General features: G+C 39.2%; 1 protein-coding gene across 2 annotated transcripts in view; it reads right to left on the bottom strand.

The window, feature by feature from the left end:
* The window catches only part of RBKS (ribokinase), a 70,670-nt gene that overhangs the window by 17,565 nt on the left and 34,796 nt on the right, over window positions 1-18,309 (bottom strand). For both annotated transcript variants that reach the window (XM_061475252.1, XM_061475253.1), the window contains 2 exons: window positions 13,894-13,985; window positions 4,170-4,358 (listed from right to left, as the gene is read on the bottom strand). In XM_061475252.1, coding sequence (XP_061331236.1) covers window positions 4,170-4,358; window positions 13,894-13,985 — 281 coding nt within the window. The remainder of the gene's footprint in view (window positions 1-4,169; window positions 4,359-13,893; window positions 13,986-18,309) is intronic.

The raw sequence follows: 18,309 nt of genomic DNA, 5'->3' as shown, positions 1-18,309 counted from the left end.
GCTGCCACCTGAAGCACTCGGCTCTGTTAAATCATATAGTCTTCTTTTGCAAAATGGAAGGGAACTAATCTTATTGCTGGCCAGATTCCAGCTTTGAGTAATTACTTTCTTCTGACAAATTTTCCTTGGCAGTTTGAATGGAATATAATTAGTAAATGTAAATAGATGTAAATAGTGCTGTAAATTACACTTTGCGTGACTGCAGAAGCAGAGGGGGAGAGTGAGGGTGAAGGGGCGAAAAGAGCAGAACTTCATTCTCCACACCATAGACAACGGTGTTGCCTTCCCTGCCATCAGACTGGGAATGCCTCTGCCAGGACGGTGTGTTCAGGGCTCGTGCAGCAGCAGATGCCACGATCTAGGATCATCATGTGGTTCATCACACAGATCATCCACTTCACCTCAAGTACAGTTTTGACCTGGTGGTTTTCAGTCATGTCCCACAGCTGTGTTCTCAAGCAGCTGCTGTGTTCCACCTCAGCTGTGCTTCTGCTTCAGCAGCAGGCAAACTGCTTCACACACAGACACACTCAACTGCTAAATGTGTGTGCATGATATTATTGTTTTCTATGAAATGGTTGTGAATGGTTTGTGAAACCTTCTGCTACCAACTGAAGAAGTGTCATAGAAGTGGAGTTATATAATTATCCTTCACAGCTATTTTAATGCAGCCTCGTGTACTAGCTTCACCTAAAGCGGAAATAGCTCCTTCCAAAAATAAAACAAATGCATATATTTAACTTCATGCAGTCAAGTGAATTTAAAAGCAACTATTTAAAGTAATGAAAACAGATTATAACGTACGCTTTTCTTATATTATCTACACATTAATACTTTTCTATATGTCAAATGTCTCTTACGTAGGTCATCTGCTTTAAATACACATTGATGTGGCTAGTAAGCTTCATCAGGTATTGCTTTCACATAGTAAATCTGAGTATGATTTTTCAATAATTCACTTATTTTTGTTTTCATTCAAAATCTGCATATAGAAAATAGCAGAAACTAGTAAAACAAAGGGAAAGTTTGTTTTCTTAACAAAAGCTTGTTGCCCTGTTTAGCTATAACAGGAGAAACAGATGTTTCAGCTTTACAATACTGAGTCTTGCAAAACTTCCCTCTGAACGCCTAGTCGTGCTCTACATGTTTTGGACTGTGTATGGAGAGCTCTGCTAACAGTCATGGGAAGCATTGCATACATTAGCAAAGCCCACATTAAGATAATTAGCGCTAAAAAAAAATAAATCAACAAGCCTCTTTTTTTTCCCCTTTATAGTATTGATTTAGTGTGGGTGAAAAATGCCAGATTTTCAATCGTGAAGATTCATGTTCCACCACAGAGCGGGAGATGGAGCCAGCTTTTCCCACTGTTCTGCCAATAAACTCTGAGATGAACCATCTCAAGAGCTACGAGGAAGAGCCAGGCTCTACGGTCTAACAACCCGCAGCCTCTCTGATGAACCTATGAGCACGGAGAATGGGGAGCACACAGTGTGAGACTAAGGGAACTCAAATTCTTAATCTTTGTGGCTGGACTTGTGCAAGTATTTTCTTGTAAAAGATGTCCAGAATTGCTGTGGCCGGCAGAAAGGGCCAGGAGGCAGTGCTGAAGTTGCACTGCTGCAGAGAGGCCTCCAGGCAGTGGTAGCAGCTATGGGAAAAGTTCAGCAGTGAAGGAAGTCTTTGAAGTTCATTTTGTATCTCAAGTGTGTATCTTCTAAGTGACACGCTCTGTTTTAATACAGACTGTTTTCCTAAGGGGTCTGCAAGTCTTTTGCAAGTCCTGTGATGGGTTATACACACGTTTAAGTCTGTCTGGTGGTAACTTTACCTTCTGTGGATCCAAACAATGTCAATATGGATACTGGCACATAACCAGATGTGATTGGATTATGGCAGCTTAAAAAATGACTCCGTGGTCCCTCGAGCAGCTGAAGTCAGGGCAGTTTAAGGTAGCAAGTTTTGTTTAGTATTAAATTACATGCTAAGAGCTTGCACATGAGCAGCTCTGAATACTCTGTGGGTAGGTGGCTACTTGCTAAGCCACCTAACAGCTTGAGTTTATTCTCCTGGGGAAGGATCCACTGCAGACATACCTCTGAAGACAGTAATGTGTCCTACTAGGAAGTTTAGTATTTATTTTAGTAACAGAATTATCCAGGTTAGTTGAGGATGTTTGGAAGGGTTGCTTTAAAACCACTTGCTTGCAGGCAAAGTGATAATCAGTCTAAGCACTGTAAGACTTTTCTAATGGAAGGCCAACACATCTTTTTTCATTCAGTCTGCAAGAGTAAACTGAGCGCAGCTGTTTTACTGAAAACAACCCACTGGTATTTAAGCAGATTAACAAAATTAACTGTGAAAATCCTCTGCTATGTGAAAGCCAATAACCTGGTGGCCACAAGGAGGCAGGGCAAGGATTCAGTAAACTCAAAGAAATTGCTTCATTTAAGAAAAAAAAAAAAAGAAAAAGAAAAAAGAGGAGCATTGAATCAGTTCAGTCATGAATTTCTGAACTGCTAGGCAAGATAAAAAGCACTTTTCAGCCCCAGTGTGTGGTTTCAGTATTGCTGCTTTATTCCAAGAGCAGCAAATAATCTTAGGATATCAAACAATAGCTGACCTGGCAGCAATTGTCTGCTTCTTTTGAAGAAGCAGATCACACATGTTTCTTCTTCATCACTTCTGTGTGATGTAAAGAAAAACTCTAAGGCTGAGCTTTGATAGCAATAGTGGTTTTACCAACTCAGAGCAAGCCACACTGCCAGGTTCACAAGGTGTTTCTCCCAAACTGATAAACTCTGCTTCTGGGCAGCTTTGGGAGCTCTGCCTTTTGCTCCCATGGCACTTCTAATTCAGTGCTAAAAGCAGGCAGAGGCAGTTTGGTGTCTCTAGTACCCTACCAAGAACCTTATGCACAGTACAATACAGCAATACTTCCTTAAACCAGAACTTAAGGACATTCCAAATTCAGCACTAACAACAAGGTCAACCTTTGAAATGACAAAGAGGCAAAAGAGGAAAATAAAGCCAAAGTATCTCTGTTTCAGAGTTAAATTGAAAAGGATTCAATTTAACAGTGAAACAGCCCTCCACAATATCAGCACATCACAGTCCAAATCTATGAGTGACCTTCTGTCTCAGATGAAGTGACTACTCCTAGCTCTGCCACTGCATGCTACTGAGCTAGGTAATTTCAGTCCTCTATGCCTTTGTTTCCTCATCTTTTAAGCAGTTGCTTTCCCTCTTTGTGAAGCAGTATGAGGCCCATGGATAAAAAAACATGCTACAAGAACTAGTTATTATTAATGCAGTTCAGATATGGAATGCACCAGATGGCAAAATCTCCAGGATTTTAATGAACTATTGTAACAGAACATATGTAATATGACGTTATTATAACAGGCATTTAAATGTATAGTTAGTACATACAACGTGACCTGCTCTGCTCTCGGTAACTCCACTGGAATTATTTTGGATTTATGTCAGATAATACTAGGAACACAAAATAGCCCCATATGTGCAATGTGGTAAGGTTTTCATAGCAATGCTATCTTAACTATTGCCTGTCCTGTTTTCATTTTTTGCTGGGGGTATTGCATTTAGACTGAAATGCCTCTGACCAAGTATCCCTTACCTATCATCAGAAAATAGTTGTCATGGAGCAGCAAGAACTTTGGGGTTCTTCCACTAAATTCTCTAAAAATTATGTCTTTGAGGACCTTAAGCTAGCACCTGGTAAGCAATTCACTCTTGTGTCAGAAGAGCCAAATGTTCAGTTTCAGACTGTGAGGACAGTAGTAACTCCTTTCTCCCACAGCATTTGGGTTGTGGACAAGATGAGTTATATGACTGGGCAAAGGTGAAAAAGCAGGACTGCAGCTCAAGCCACAGGCATCACACATTACAGTCAGAGACAGGTACTGACTTCAGTAAAAGAGGAACATGAAGATACTATCAGTATGTATAATAATTCTAGCTCATCTACAATACAGACTATAAAACTCAACTGACATTTAATATATGAGAGGCTGGAAGCAAGATATCAATTTCACATCATAAATTAGCCTTTGTGCTAGTGCCCAAAGATTTGGCTGATTACTCATTGCTTTCCCTTAGTGCTTAAGCAGTCTTTTCCAAAGCAAGACAGTTAAACCACAAAAACGTACCGTAGTGTCCATAGCCCTGACCTTCCCAGCAGGAACGTGCTTTGGAATGGGTTCTTCTACTGATATCATCATGCAGCCTTCTGCTCCAAGAGTAACAATTACGAGCTTACACCCTCTTTCTAACAGCATGCGTCCCACCTTTCCAGCATCTTCAAAGTTGCCAACTGGGATGCCCGTTAAAATTTCTGCCTGGAAAATAACCCACACAAATGAAAATCACAATCTGACAGAATTCATTTTTGGACAACAGTTGCATTTGAAAACATTAATATCATTTTTAAATGTGTATTATAGGATGATCATGAAACCACTTCCTACACTGATAATTCAGCTGTCTTGCTCCTCATCTGAAATCACTGGGTACTTCAGGCACAGCACACTAAGAGAGTAAGAGAGTAGCCTAGGCAGAGACGCAGGAGGCATGGTTTCTGTTCCAGTTTCTATGACTTACCTGGCATGCAGCTCTTAATAAAATCCCATTTCTCCCACGTGCCTCAGTTTCTTCATCTGTGAAATGAACACAAGGGCACAGCCTTGGCAAAAGCATTTTGTGCTCTAATGTGCAAAATGCTACATGGCAACTTGGCCACTAATGCTGGGGGATATTTAGCACCAAGAGAGAAACTTTTAAAATTCCCTTTTAAATTCTCAGTGTTCAGCTAGAGGGAAATCATGAGGGAAAATCTCTTCAAGAGGAAAAAAATAATTCTCAGCTTTGACCACCCTGTTCACTTTAGCATATATTTTTAGATAAAAATACCTAAAAGTTATCTGGAGCCTGCTGTGGGCAAAGGCCCATCTCAAGATTATTATATATTTGTGTAATGGCCATGTCCATAGGCTTCTGTCAAAACTAAGACTCTCCTGTGTTGGCTCTGTGCAAACACAGATAAACTCTTTTTCTAACAGATGGTGACCTTAAGTCAGCTTCTCCCAGCTGGCTCTTACAATTAATCTCTTCTAGTTCCACCCAACAAAGAGCAAATTTTCCCCAAAATTTGCAATGAAGACTCCAGGATCAAGCATCCTTTTCACCACTTGATACATCGTCCTGAAGGCATAGCATTGTCAACTGTCATGTACTTTTGGCAGGGAAGAGAACAAGAATGAAACAGCAAGGAAGGGAAGAGAAAATACAGTGGCATAATACAGTATGCCTTCAATTGTAAATAAAGAGACATAGTCTATTTTGCTGTCTTTACTACATCTTGTCCTGCTTGACTGAGGAGAGGGAAGTCCTGCTTTATCTTGCGCTACGAGGTTGCTGCTGGATCTGAAAAATGCAATCTGAAGTATTTTTAGTTAACTGCCTAGTAACCGGGCATAGCTTCCACTCTCTTAGGGTTACTTTCAGTGGTAAACTTACTTTGGAAGCTATTCACCCGCTCCTCTTCCTGACCTCTGCTACATTGGCTTCTTGGGAAGCCGAATTGGCTTCTTGGGAAACAGCTGCTGAAATATTTCGAAGTACCTTCCTCTGCATTACTGAAACCTGAATTCAGCACACATACTTCTTGATGTAACGGCCTATAAACTATAGTGATTAAACAACTGCTCCATGGAGCATGAGCCATGCCTGTAGTAAAGACAGGGAGACAGCTAGGGACAGGAACTACTGCAGCCATCCCCGAGTAAACCGCCCCCAGCTGTGAGTCAGCGCCCGCTGCTTGCCACTGTCATTTCCTGTGTTTCAGCCTGACCCAGGAGAGAGAAGCCACCCTTAGGCTCTGAAAGGCCAGATTATGCCAACACACTCCCTAGAGTTTATAGTATCATTAGCAGAGTACTTACTGCTTTTAATTTTCAAACTTACAGGACCAAGCTCTCAGTCCCTACTTGGACAGATGCATAAATGGTTTCAAGCACTGTCGAGCTGATCGCTGCAAGGCAGAATCTGGTGTGGCACAGACCTTGGTGGGTAAATTCGTGCAGTGCAGGGGCAAGGTGTGGTTAATGTGCACACGCAACTGAAAACTACTTTTTTTTTAACCTCCCTGATCCCAGACAAGGATACAGTAAGCTTTAAATTCGAAGACAGCATGTAGACCCATCAAATTTTCTTTAGCATGTCACCATGCTGCTCAAACATCTCTTGCAGTACTAGCTATTGAAGCAAATGGAACCTATTTCAGTTTTTAAAGGCTTATAAAAGCATTTTCAACGAAGAAACTTTGTTTCAAATAGTATCTCACAAAATCTTTTAAATGTATCTTCTTGCAAGGTTTGCAAGGAGTCAATACTCCAATAATGGCTTTGGAGAAACCAAGGACAGAAAATAAAGAGTATTATAAGATACATACACTCTATTCTAATGTTCAAGAGTCTAAAAAGTCTGTGCCTTTTCATGATTTTTAAGCTCTCTGGAGCTTAGACTATTCCTGTACCCAGAACACATAGCACATCATGTTACAGGAATAAAAATGGATTAACACGGATCCTTGACTAAAACTGGCTAACTGGCATTTTACCTAATGTTGCAAAGTCTCCAGGACAAAAATGGATTTGGTTTTGGTAGAGAAACAGTACATCTAATTTGGGTTTATTTACTTTGTATTTACACTTTCCATGAGCAAGGTAAATGAAGTATTTAAATATCATATTCTTCCTAATGAAGCACATACGTTGTATGCCCTCTTTGTGCTTGCTGAGCCCCAAGTCAACAGGACTTTTTTGCTTAGGTAGTTAAAGAATTGTTCTGGGACTGATATGTGCAAGGTTTTGCAGAAATCTTTCTCTTCATCTTTACACTGCTTGTATCAATAAACAAAATTATTTTGAACAGACAGAGTCTGTATAAAAGTAAATCTTCAACTGCTTGAAACCCCTATCATCTAACTCATCTACGGCAGGATGGTAACACTAAAAAACACTGGAACAAGCTGGAAGAGCCATAAAAGCAGCAGAAGCCAGACAGATTCTGTGCCAATAATTAGAGATTGCGGTAAATGTCAACTGATGTTAAATACTGTGGTGAGTTTCTAAGTTCCCCCTTCAGTAGAATCTTATTTAAAAAACAAACTGTGGTACAATTGAAGGAAATAACTAATGGTTATGTAAAGAAAAAATTGAATAACAATACTAAAAGCCCAATGTGGACATTTGCCATCGCACTGTACAAAAGAGCAGCAAATTGAGAACTTTTTTTTTCTGCAGCTAGTCCCATAAAACTCCTCAGTTCAATGGCCCTATTAAAGGAAGAGGACGTTCCACAAAACTGCTGTCAGAATAAACCTACGGTGGGTATTACATGAATAATCGACACAGAATTCTCTTAATTTTGTTTACAAAAGTGGAAGATAAATTTAACTTAAGCTTTTCATTTAACTGATATGAAGGTTTTTGGCCATAATCCTTGCTAATCTTAGTTAGCTCTCATGCCTCTTTAGACTGTAGTCTAGTCACAGTAAGTTAACACAAACCAGCACTGCTACGGTAAATAATGGTCCTACTTTTTCCCTTCCCCTCTGGCCCGCATGGTCCATACTCTTGTGCCAGCACAGCCATTTGTGTGGCCAGGAAACAAATTGAATTGCAAGGCAGATTTGTGTTAAAATTAATGCCACCCCAATCCCATACTACCCCCAAAAGCCAATCTAAACCAATTAATTCTCTCAACAGCAGTACTGGTTTACCCTGGTTATAAGTGAGAATGAAACTGTGACATGAAGCTTTGCCAAGTGTTCCTGGCTGTTGTGTGTTTGGGGCAGCCTATGGCTTACACAGCCACTTTCAGGAAGATGTCCTGGATCCTCTGCTTGGCATTTGCAAGACCAGATCTGCGCCACGGTATCTATTTTGGGGATCTCTGGCGCAAGTGAGACACTGACATCTTACAGCATACTATAGTGGAAGGCTGTCAAGATACTCAGAGGGCCAAAGACCAGGACATACAAGAAGAGGGTGGGTGAAGTGGGCTTGTTCAGCCTTAAGAACACAAGGCTCAGAGGAGAGATAATTGCTGTCTATGGCAATTTAATGGGTGGATATCGAGAAAATGAAGCCACAGTCCTCTTGAAGGGATGGGACGGGACTCGAGACAACAGGCACAAGCTGGAACATGGGAAATTCCAGTACTAGGACAAGCTTTCTCACCACAAGGGTGATGAAGCATTGGAACAGGTGCCCAGAGGTCATGCAATCTCCATCCTTGGAGATTCAGAACTTGACTGGACCTGAGCAATCTGACCTAAATTGGCCACGCTTCACCAGGGTGTTGGACTACAGCCCTCCAGAGGTCTGTTCCCAGCTTCTATGATCCTCAGCAAATAGAAACTGGTGAAACAACAAGAAGTGCTAATTCTCTGGGGAGCAGTCTATCACTTGGACTGCTTTCTGTGCACCTCGCACAATAACAGCTTTGCAAATGCTGCCAGGTACTGCTGGAACAGAAATAATAATAATACAGAAACGGTGCCAGTTTTAAGGCTAACCCACCTAAAACTACATATGATAACTTAAAATATTTTTGATTTAAAATATTTAAACACAGTAAGCCAGTTGGCTACAAACTTGGCTTGTACCTTAGAAGATTTCTTTGAGAATGACAGCACAAGAACTCAATCTCATTAATTCTAACACATGTGAACAGTCCCAACGAAGCAGTGAGATAGATCTGGTGCAAAAGCAATTGCAAGATCAGGCCACAGGCCAAGCTAGTTCCAGTTGTTTCAAATTATAAAATTTTTACATACATACGGGCAGAAATACTTATCGTGCTGGAATAATTAAAAACTGATTGAAATGAATTGGCTTGAAGCTATTCCCTCCCCTCCCCAAAGTAACATCTTTCATTTTAGACTAAATATGGGAAATTTCATAGTTTCCAGCGACTGATAAAATGAGGCTTAGAACAAAGCTGGAATTAAAATATACTGTGAATCACTGGCAACTTCTGCTTTATGGTGTAATAGTAGCCTTCCATTGCTTGAAACAGAAAAAGCAAATTCAAGAGACATTCTGGAATATTTTAATTCTAAAGGACTTATTTTTGTTTTGACTACTGGACATATCAATTATTTTTCTTAAGGAAGACTATCCCTAGGATTAATGTTGCTATATTAATAAGCAGTATCTTAAATGTCCTAATCCATGACTCTAAAACAGTTTTATGAACTTGATAGCCCCCTGGTCTTGTAAAGGGCAATACTGATCTTGATTTTGGACATACTACCACGAACTTCCATTCTTAATATTTCTTCCAAAAATGATCTAACCTCTAGCAATAGACAACAACACTTAAAAAGAAATAATAGGATGGTATCTATTTTTACATGCTATTTTTTACACCCCTTTCAGCTTTCTTTAACAAAATTAGCATTAACCTACTTTTAGTTGTCCTGCTTTCTACCACTGATGCCGTAAAGTAGTCTGTTAGCATTTAATCAAATCTTTGATAGGCCTTTCTTATTTAGATCAGAAGTCTGATACCCATTCTACAACAGGGGGAAAGCAGTTCTCAGTTTTGCATTAAAAATAGCTTGACAAACGAAATCATTTGCTGTAACCATTTAGAAGCTTTCCTTCTCCCAAAGTGCTCCTCAGTATTCTTTGAACAGAGAGGCAGCTGCTCTTCAAAATGTTTAGGACCAAGCTGAAATCGCTGATGTGCAATATATTTTGGTTCCTAACCTGCAGGGCTAAGTAATTGCATGCACACACTAAGTAAGAAAAACAACACATGAACTGTATTGACATTGTGGTTGTGCCTAGAGCCATGCTGCAGCAAGGCAGCACACAAATACGTGGGGAAAAAATGGTAAGCATTCCAAAGGGCTCATCTTGTATAGAGTTGTCTGTTTCTCAACATTTGTGGATGACTGAAAAGAACAACCATTGGTTTTCACTAAAGTGACATTGGATACATTTATTTTTCATTAGAAGAATTAAGGGAACTGAGAACTAGCACATTCCTGCACAAACCTCAGGGATTAGGCTGTGCTACATCTGGGAATTAACAAACTAGTCTCAACAAGTTTGATCTTCCTGGGAAAAGATAAAACTGAACTACAGGCTAAGCAAAGAAAGAACTGATAACCTTGCAAGATTTGCTCTGAGTTTTTTTGGTCATGAACCACATAAAAAGAAAGTAATGTCAGACATAGAAAAAAATTATTGCAACAAGCAAGAGTGAAAAGAACAGCTTGTGAAGAGCCTTCTAGACAAACTAATGGTAGATAATGCACTGATAGTATAATTTTGTTTGCTTCTCTCTAGCACATAAATCCATAAGAACAAGCTGTGCTGTTATACCAGATACAGCATGTGATTTCATTAAATCCTAAAGCATTTAATGAAGGATAAAGTGCAACGCTGTATCTGATGCCTGCATGTTTGGGACCCAACATCTCATGGCTGGCTGAGGCTATAGCTGACATTTTTAAACCATTATTGTGTGACAAAGGCATTGCAGATCAAACCTCCTGACCTTCGTGGCAGTAAATAACAGGAACTTCTCACACAGTAATAGTTCAGCTAATCACAAGGACTACCCCATTTTTACCAATGCAAACACTCCACACAGTGTATGAGGTGTCTAGCTAAATGGCTAATGTTCTGTTCTCCAGCTAACATAATCTCCTCTTAGCAAACACATGCACATATTATTCACAAACCACAGGATTTTATCATTTAAAGGTATTTCTCGGTGAACAAGAAAGATAAGGACATTTTGGTAAAACTGTGTGATAAATACTTGTAAATTTAAGTGATTAAACCAAAACTTGCAACTAAAAAAAAGAAAAAAAATCAGTGTAAATTTAATCTATATATCTGTTTTATATATATATATATATCAGTGTTTAAAAGTATGTCTGCGTTTTAGAAGCAGCTGAACTGGAATGCTCGTCTTTAAATCCAAGATGTTTTATTAACTATTTAAAAGATCTAGTAACAATAAAGCAGAAGTACACCTGGTAGCACCTAAAAATCCTCCACCAAAAATAAAAGATCCCAGAAGGGGGTAAGGCTGGAGCATAAATAGAACTTTGGCTAGAAGGAAGTTATTTGAAACTTAGAAATACCAAGCAGGAGAGGCAATGGAGCTGGAACAGAGTATCTCAGGAAGACATTTTTAAGCAGCATGTTCAATAAATTTGACCATAGAGACTAATGATTAAAAAAAAATCCATAAGAATGGCCATAATGGCTCAGAGCAAAGAGCAAAATTCCATCTTATCCAATTGCTCCTTTCTGACTCTGACTGCTAGTAAGTACTGAGGGAAATGAAAAAAATATGTATAAAAAGATCTTTTCCCATTATATGTTCTGCATCACCAAAGTCCTGGGTTCTTCCTGGTGTCAGAAGATAAAGGAAATGCGTATGTAGTTCATTGAATGGAAAAATTAGAATTATCTTTAAGATCGGTAGAATTAACATTGCTTTTAAGTGCCACACAGGGATGTGACGGGTAACCTTTATTTGAGTACGTAAACATTTATCTCTATATCAAACTTCTCAAGTGAATATATTACAGGGATCTGAAATTAAAGAAAGTCATGAAAGAAAACAGAAAACAGATGGCATATGAATATATAACAATTACTAAAGCCCCAACTTTCAAACTTGTGACATAAGAAAAACAAATGCTTCATTCTTCCTCTTTTCTCAGCAAAAAGAAAGGAACAATGGCAACAGTTCATCCCTGAAAATCAATTCAGTAACAAATCAGATGCACAGAGAGGATGAAATCAAACATAACTGATTATTACAGTCATGCTTATGTAATTGATTTCATTGCAAAGTATGAAAATGTTACTGCTAAAAGCAAAGGTATTTATGTGCCATTCTTGTTCTCAGAATATGCTGTAGGAGTCCCACATTGGATCAGTGCTCCCATATGGCTGGCAGGAACTTCCAGGTCTACCATTTCCACACATTCAGAAGAGAGAAGCCTCCTCAACAGTAGAGAGTGTATTTCTATGCCTGACTGTGCCTACAGTGATCCCAGCTATCTTCAAATGTTAATTACTTTTTAAAAGAAAATAGCAGAAAAGAATGCAAACTGTGCCACCAGCTCTGCAGGAAAGGCAGAGGAGTGAGCAGGGATCTATTATAATTATACACCTGTATTTCTTGTTCTCCAAATAGAAGTAATTTTCTTTTCTCCATGTGGTCGTCATAATAATACACTCTGGCTCCAGCAAGCTGAACTTCTCAAAGAATGTCTCTTTCAAGACTGTCCTCTAGCAATAAAGTATAACAAAGGGAAAACTTTAACATGTGTGTTACAAAGAGCAACGAGACAAAAGTCAGGAATAGACAAGTAATAGAAAACAAAGTTTTGCTTCTAACATATGGGGGATAAGTTTTTGCAGGGGGAAAAAAAAGAAGTAACTAGTGACATTATGAAAAAGGCAAACAACGAATGACATTTACTAAACTGGTGGGAGAGCATGGGTGTTCTGAGCTCAAAATGTTAGCTAATCCAGGGGCATAGTCCAGGCACAAGTGTTTCCTGAAGCATGAAGAAAACACCATATGGGTGCCCTGCAAGTCCTCTGAACAAGAATAAATACTTTTGCCTTAGCATTCTCTTCATTACATCTAAATGAGTCCTGATAGCTGTTGGGTTGAGCCACAAATGCTACCACTGCCAGTTACACTGGGAACTTTGCCTTTCGGAGACCTGAGAAGCTGTGGCATCCATCTCCCACATCGCTATTTTGCTAACTCCCGAATGCTCTGGGGTATCTGAACTGGGCAGGCACATACTGAAACATCTCAGAACAAAATTCAGATGCCCATTTGGGTTACTTAGACTGAAGCTTAAATGCTAGACTTGTGAACTGAGAACTTCTGATACAGTTTGTGACGGGTTTTAAAAGAACTTTCAGAAAAGGGTAATCGAGTCTTGAAGAACTTACTCTGATAGACACTGTCATCAGACAAAAATCCTGTAAATAAGGAGGACCAAGCTTTTCTCTTAGCTCTTGCCCCTTATCTCCACAATGAACAAGGTAACATGTTCATTCCAGAAATCAAGTTTGCTGGAGATATCTTTAACTATGATCAAGGCATGGCTTCTATCCACTAGGTTACTTCTCCCACATTCCTGTTTACATAAAGAAAGGGTGAGGGGAAGGAACACAGCATGCATAATGTTAATAAATAGGAAATTTCAACAAAGGCCTTATGAGATGAGCTTAATTTGTCTCTTGTGTGACAAAAATAATTTCCTTTGGGAAATAGCACACTTGAATTAGAAAAGAGGGAGAAAGGAGGGCAAAAAAAAAAAGGAAGACGGAAAACACAGTTGAAGGGCCAGAGAAACAGATTCACTGAAAACAGATCTGACAGGAAAAGGCATATGAAGCTACTATTTGCCATCAAGTGCAGCAGGCGTGCATCACCTCCTGGCAAGTGAGTTTAAAACTGTCAGAATACTATGGCTAGCACATTCCTGCTAATCATATCAAGGGACTGCAGACAAGGACAAGGATCTATCTAAATATTTCCCACTCATTGAAAACGTTTTAAAAGTGTCCTTTTATGGATTTGTTTTAAGGACACAACCTTCCCACTGCAAATTTTGAGTGCAATCTAAAGGTATTCTAGAATACTCCTCTCTGCTTGTTGAGCCAGGTGGCAAACTTGTTACCTCCAAAGTCCTATGTGAGAGGAGCATGCCTCAGTTTTCCTGCTCTCTACGCTGCATTACTGAGAAGAGAATCTCTCTGAAATTTTACTGCTCAAGGCTCCTTCTTTAACATGACATATGACCATTACCTCAGTTTCATTGCAGCAGAAGATATCGGAATGGGTATAAAATTGTGGATCTAGGTCAGCAAGGGCTGGAGCTGGATTAAATAAAGTCTTTACTGGAAAAAGAAAAAAAAAAAGAAAGAAAAAGTCTAAATCTCTGGTGGTTTAGATTCATAAACCATCACCTGAAATACCACTGAGTTTAATTCACAGCCCCCAATGCTTACTATTAACATACAAATGACTCTTGGTTCCTGTAACCTCATTTTATAGAAATGCTAGAAGTTTTGTTTACTTTATTAAAGTTCCTTCTGATTTATGCGCAGGCACCTGTCATGGTGGGAACATGACAGAAGAGTAACAGGAAAAATAACCAAGAAATGACTAAAAAGAGGGGAAAGCATTAGCCAGCAATGCAGTTTGTTTAACTGATGATGCTTCTTCCAGGATTTTAGTAAGTATAGTTCTAGAGTTTTTTCAGCGTTGTTATCTGCGTTCTGTGCATGAAGCAACAGGGGTATGGAGTAATGAAGGGCATGTCCAGACAAGGAGTTAAACGTGCTTCTGAATGTGTTACCTAACTTGTTCAAACTGCCACATTATAAAACTGTAGTGTAGACGAGGCATTGTATGTTTTTAATATGCTATCTGGCAGAGCTAGACCTAAACTTAACACGTGGTAGAGTATGTTAGTTAACCTAACTTTAAACTGTAGCCTAAGGCCCTGTGTAACAGCAGAAAAGGTTTGTCATGAGGACAGTGACTTACTCACTGCTAGCACAGGAAATCTTCAGACTTGGTTTCTCACTTTGCCAATTTCATGATGAATACTTCTGTGTCTTAGCCACAAGGCCATCATTTTTACACAAAGCACACTCTCTTACATTAGAAATATTCCTTATAGTAAGTGATCAGATCTTCCAAATTGGATGCCTGTGTTTTCAGACTAAGTTTTAGACCCTATGCTATAGCACATAATATTCAGACTATTTGGAATCCCAGTTAATGCCCTAGAAGAGAAAGATGCACAGAGACCTGTGAAACCTGAGTACTGATGACTTCAGAAGATGACCTTTTGATTAACACTGAGAGTTTTAGCCTTTGACTGTACAACTTTATCATGTTTCTCTAACTGCTTTGGTAAAATGAGTATTAAAGTGACAAAGACATTTATTCAGAAGTCAGAAAATGCAAGGATTAGGATTTCCAATGAAATTTTAATTTGGCTCCCTTATATTATTACAATACAGTATGTATTATAACAAACTCTTTAATTATATAATCACATACCACTGAAAAACAGCATGTGATCACATAATTAAAGACTGCAACATAATACATATGCAGAAAGGATACAAATTAAGGTTTCACATGCAACCTTAACTCTTGCATTTCCTATTTCCTGAATTGCAACCCTAACAAAGTTTTTCGAGACACAAATATTTAAGGTATACTTTCCTAGGTAAGACAAACAAACAGCACATATTGGAAAACAAACTCTGTCCTGGTATCATACCAATGCATACATGGATCACGAGCAGTACTGGAAGTGTTCCAACTTGGGTTTTAAGTAATACAGATGCATCATGAATAGTGTGCAATGCATTACTATTAGTTTGCTCCCATGTTTAATATCTGCTGAGCCTGGGGGAGATAGAGGAACCATAAAATTCTCTTTCAGGCTGTGAAGAAGCGCATAGCTTGTGAACAGGGAAATCTGTTCGGTCTCCCTGAGGAACACCAAATTATTTTTTGCCGTTCTTTCTCATCCTTTGCCAAGAATCCATACTCCTCACCTAGCTTCCATTCTTGATGCCTCCTTACATAAGCACAATGCAATAGTAACCTTTTTCACTCAACTTGTATCACATAATAGCTCTTTATGCCCCTTCTATGTTTTCTTTTTTCCTCTTCCGGTACCCACAGCCTACTCCCTACCTCCATATTCCAATTTCTATTCAAATTCAACAAATCCTATTATCTATTCCAATTTTGTTCCTCTTTCGGTTTCTTTCTTCCTTCATCCTCTGCCACCCCCAAAATCAAGCAAATCCCTCCTACACTTCTCTTTGAAATCTACTCTCCGTCCCCAGCATTCCTGTCCAGCTTTCTCTCTTCTGTATTCAAATCAAGGATTCTCCTGCTCTGCACTTCCTGGGCCTGTGAGAGATCTTCAGTAGTATAAAAGAAGTTACTTAAAACCAGATTCAGGAACTACACCGAAAGTCATGCTGCCCAAAGGGACAACTGCTTGCATGGACAGGCTCTCATGGGAAGCTAGCTGTGAAGCTCTAACAAGTCTATGTGGAAAGTAGTTATTTCTCAAAGGCAGATGATACAGTAAAAATCATGCAGATTTCCATGCTATTGTAAAGGTTTTTCTTTGAAAGCAAGCTCCTTTGCTATCAAGACTCAAGTAAATTTTAAGGTAGGCAGCATTCATAATTTAAAAAGGGGGTAGCCCTTTTAGCCGCTGTGCTTTGGCAGAAATTACAAGGAGTTTAACCACAGAAAAACAACTGATCTGAAAAATCACAGCCCGAGATTAAAAGGTGAAGCACCTGAAAAATAGATCCTTTCCTTGCAGGTGGCACAGAACCTTAATAACTGAGGTTGCTTCCAGCCCATTCTTCACTACAGTATTAATAGGCTGGACATTATCAGTCATCTTTTATAGAATCCTTCATTACAGAAGCCCCAAAACTGCTTTATAGACTTAGATGTACACTAACATTTTGCCCATCAATGAAGTGGTTCCCGTCTTGGAAAAATCAGCAGCTTCACAGCACATGGCCATTAAAGACCTAGAATTTTCCTGTCAGATTTCCACTACAATTCATACTCACTTCATATCATTATTCACAATTAACCTTTCCCTTCCCTTCCCTTCCCTTCCCTTCCCTTCCCTTCCCTTCCCTTCCCTTCCCTTCCCTTCCCCTTTCCCTTTCCCTTTCCCTTTCCCTTTCCCTTTCCTTTTCCCTTTCCCTTTCCTCTCTATATCTTTAATAATCTGTGCCACAATGAGTGGGTATCAGAACATGAAATGTCCCTCTCTAGCTTACAGATCCAGGTGATGCTGAACAGAAGCCAAGGGTTCTTGCCTGTGTGTCCACATTTTTTCTCCATCTTACCGTATTTTTTTTCAGTAAGAATGAAGACAAATAAGCAAAAAAAACCCAACCCTTGAAACAGAGGTTTGAGGCATCTGGGTTTGCATCTGTTTTAAACAAAAATAGTCTAGTGCACTTCTTAAGATGCAGTACTGCATTATACATGAGGGTATTGGAGGCTAAAAGAAGGAAAATTGCAGGAACAATTTACAGTTGGCTAAGGATAGATTTTTACAGTGCTACAAACTCAGCTGTTTACTTCGATTTGACTGCACATGACATTTGAACATGTGTAGCCTACTGCTTTAAAGCAGAAGCAACCAAAGCTTTCTGGATACGAGAGCTGCACAGCAGTGGCTGACTGACAGCACAGAACTATAGCTGGCCTTCAGTTAACTACTATCTTTTCTCGATATATTGTGCTGTCTACAGATGCTAAATGCTTGCATGCCAGTTCCATGTATCAGGTTTGGAATTTTTATTTTCATTGCCTTAAAAAACACCCCTCTCTTCTGTAACAGACCGGACATTTTGCCATATGAAGGTGACAGAAGTGTGAAGCATCTTACCAGAGCTATGCATAGAGTTACAAGTAGACAAAATAAGTCATGGATATTGACTCATGACTCAACTATAGTCCATTAACCACAAGGTTAAGAATGCTTTTATCCATTTTCATAAAACATAATGAAAAAAATATAGTAAGCTCTGTTCCCCCTTTATATCTCAAGCATTTCAGGTGCTACTCAGTTTTCTGAAGTTTTTGTCTAGATTTGCATGAACCCAGCTTTGATATTTCAAACAGAAGTCAAAATAACTTTTCCCCATGCACAGTTCTGTTTATAGAGTTTATGACTATTTCCACCTCAGTTTCAGAGCCACTCTCCTCCAGCCTCACATCTAGTTCCATCTCTGACCCGCATCTTTATCCCCTCCCAGTCTTATCTTCTCTACAGACATGAACAACATACTTTTAATCTCATACAGATGTCTCACTAGCATAATTATTTACCTACTGTTCAAGCACTGTGGAAATTGTGCTTGTGTAACTGAAAGCATTACAGGCACTTAAACAAGCCATCATGTTGGTAGTAAAACCCCATCCTGTTCAAGCAAAATGACAGTTTTCATTTACATATATACCACACTGAAGGAACAAGCACCTACATTTAAAAGTACAATTTACTAATGATTTCACAGACCATGACTGTCTATTCAATGGCAACATGTCAAGTCACACTCTAAGAATGTTGGTTAAGAAGAAAAAGCTTTAAAGATGTTTACTTCTATGCAGAAAACCACAGCCATACCTACTGCTGTGCTAAGAGAA

This window comes from Pezoporus flaviventris, unplaced genomic scaffold (genome assembly GCF_033815535.1).
Source record: "Pezoporus flaviventris isolate CSIRO_AGI_PZ_B2104156 unplaced genomic scaffold, CSIRO_AGI_Pfla_v1 ptg000083l, whole genome shotgun sequence".
NCBI classification, from domain to species: Eukaryota; Metazoa; Chordata; class Aves; order Psittaciformes; family Psittacidae; genus Pezoporus; species Pezoporus flaviventris.
The sequence above is the reverse complement of the archived record's forward strand: the minus strand, read 5'-3'. Positions and strand labels throughout refer to the sequence as shown.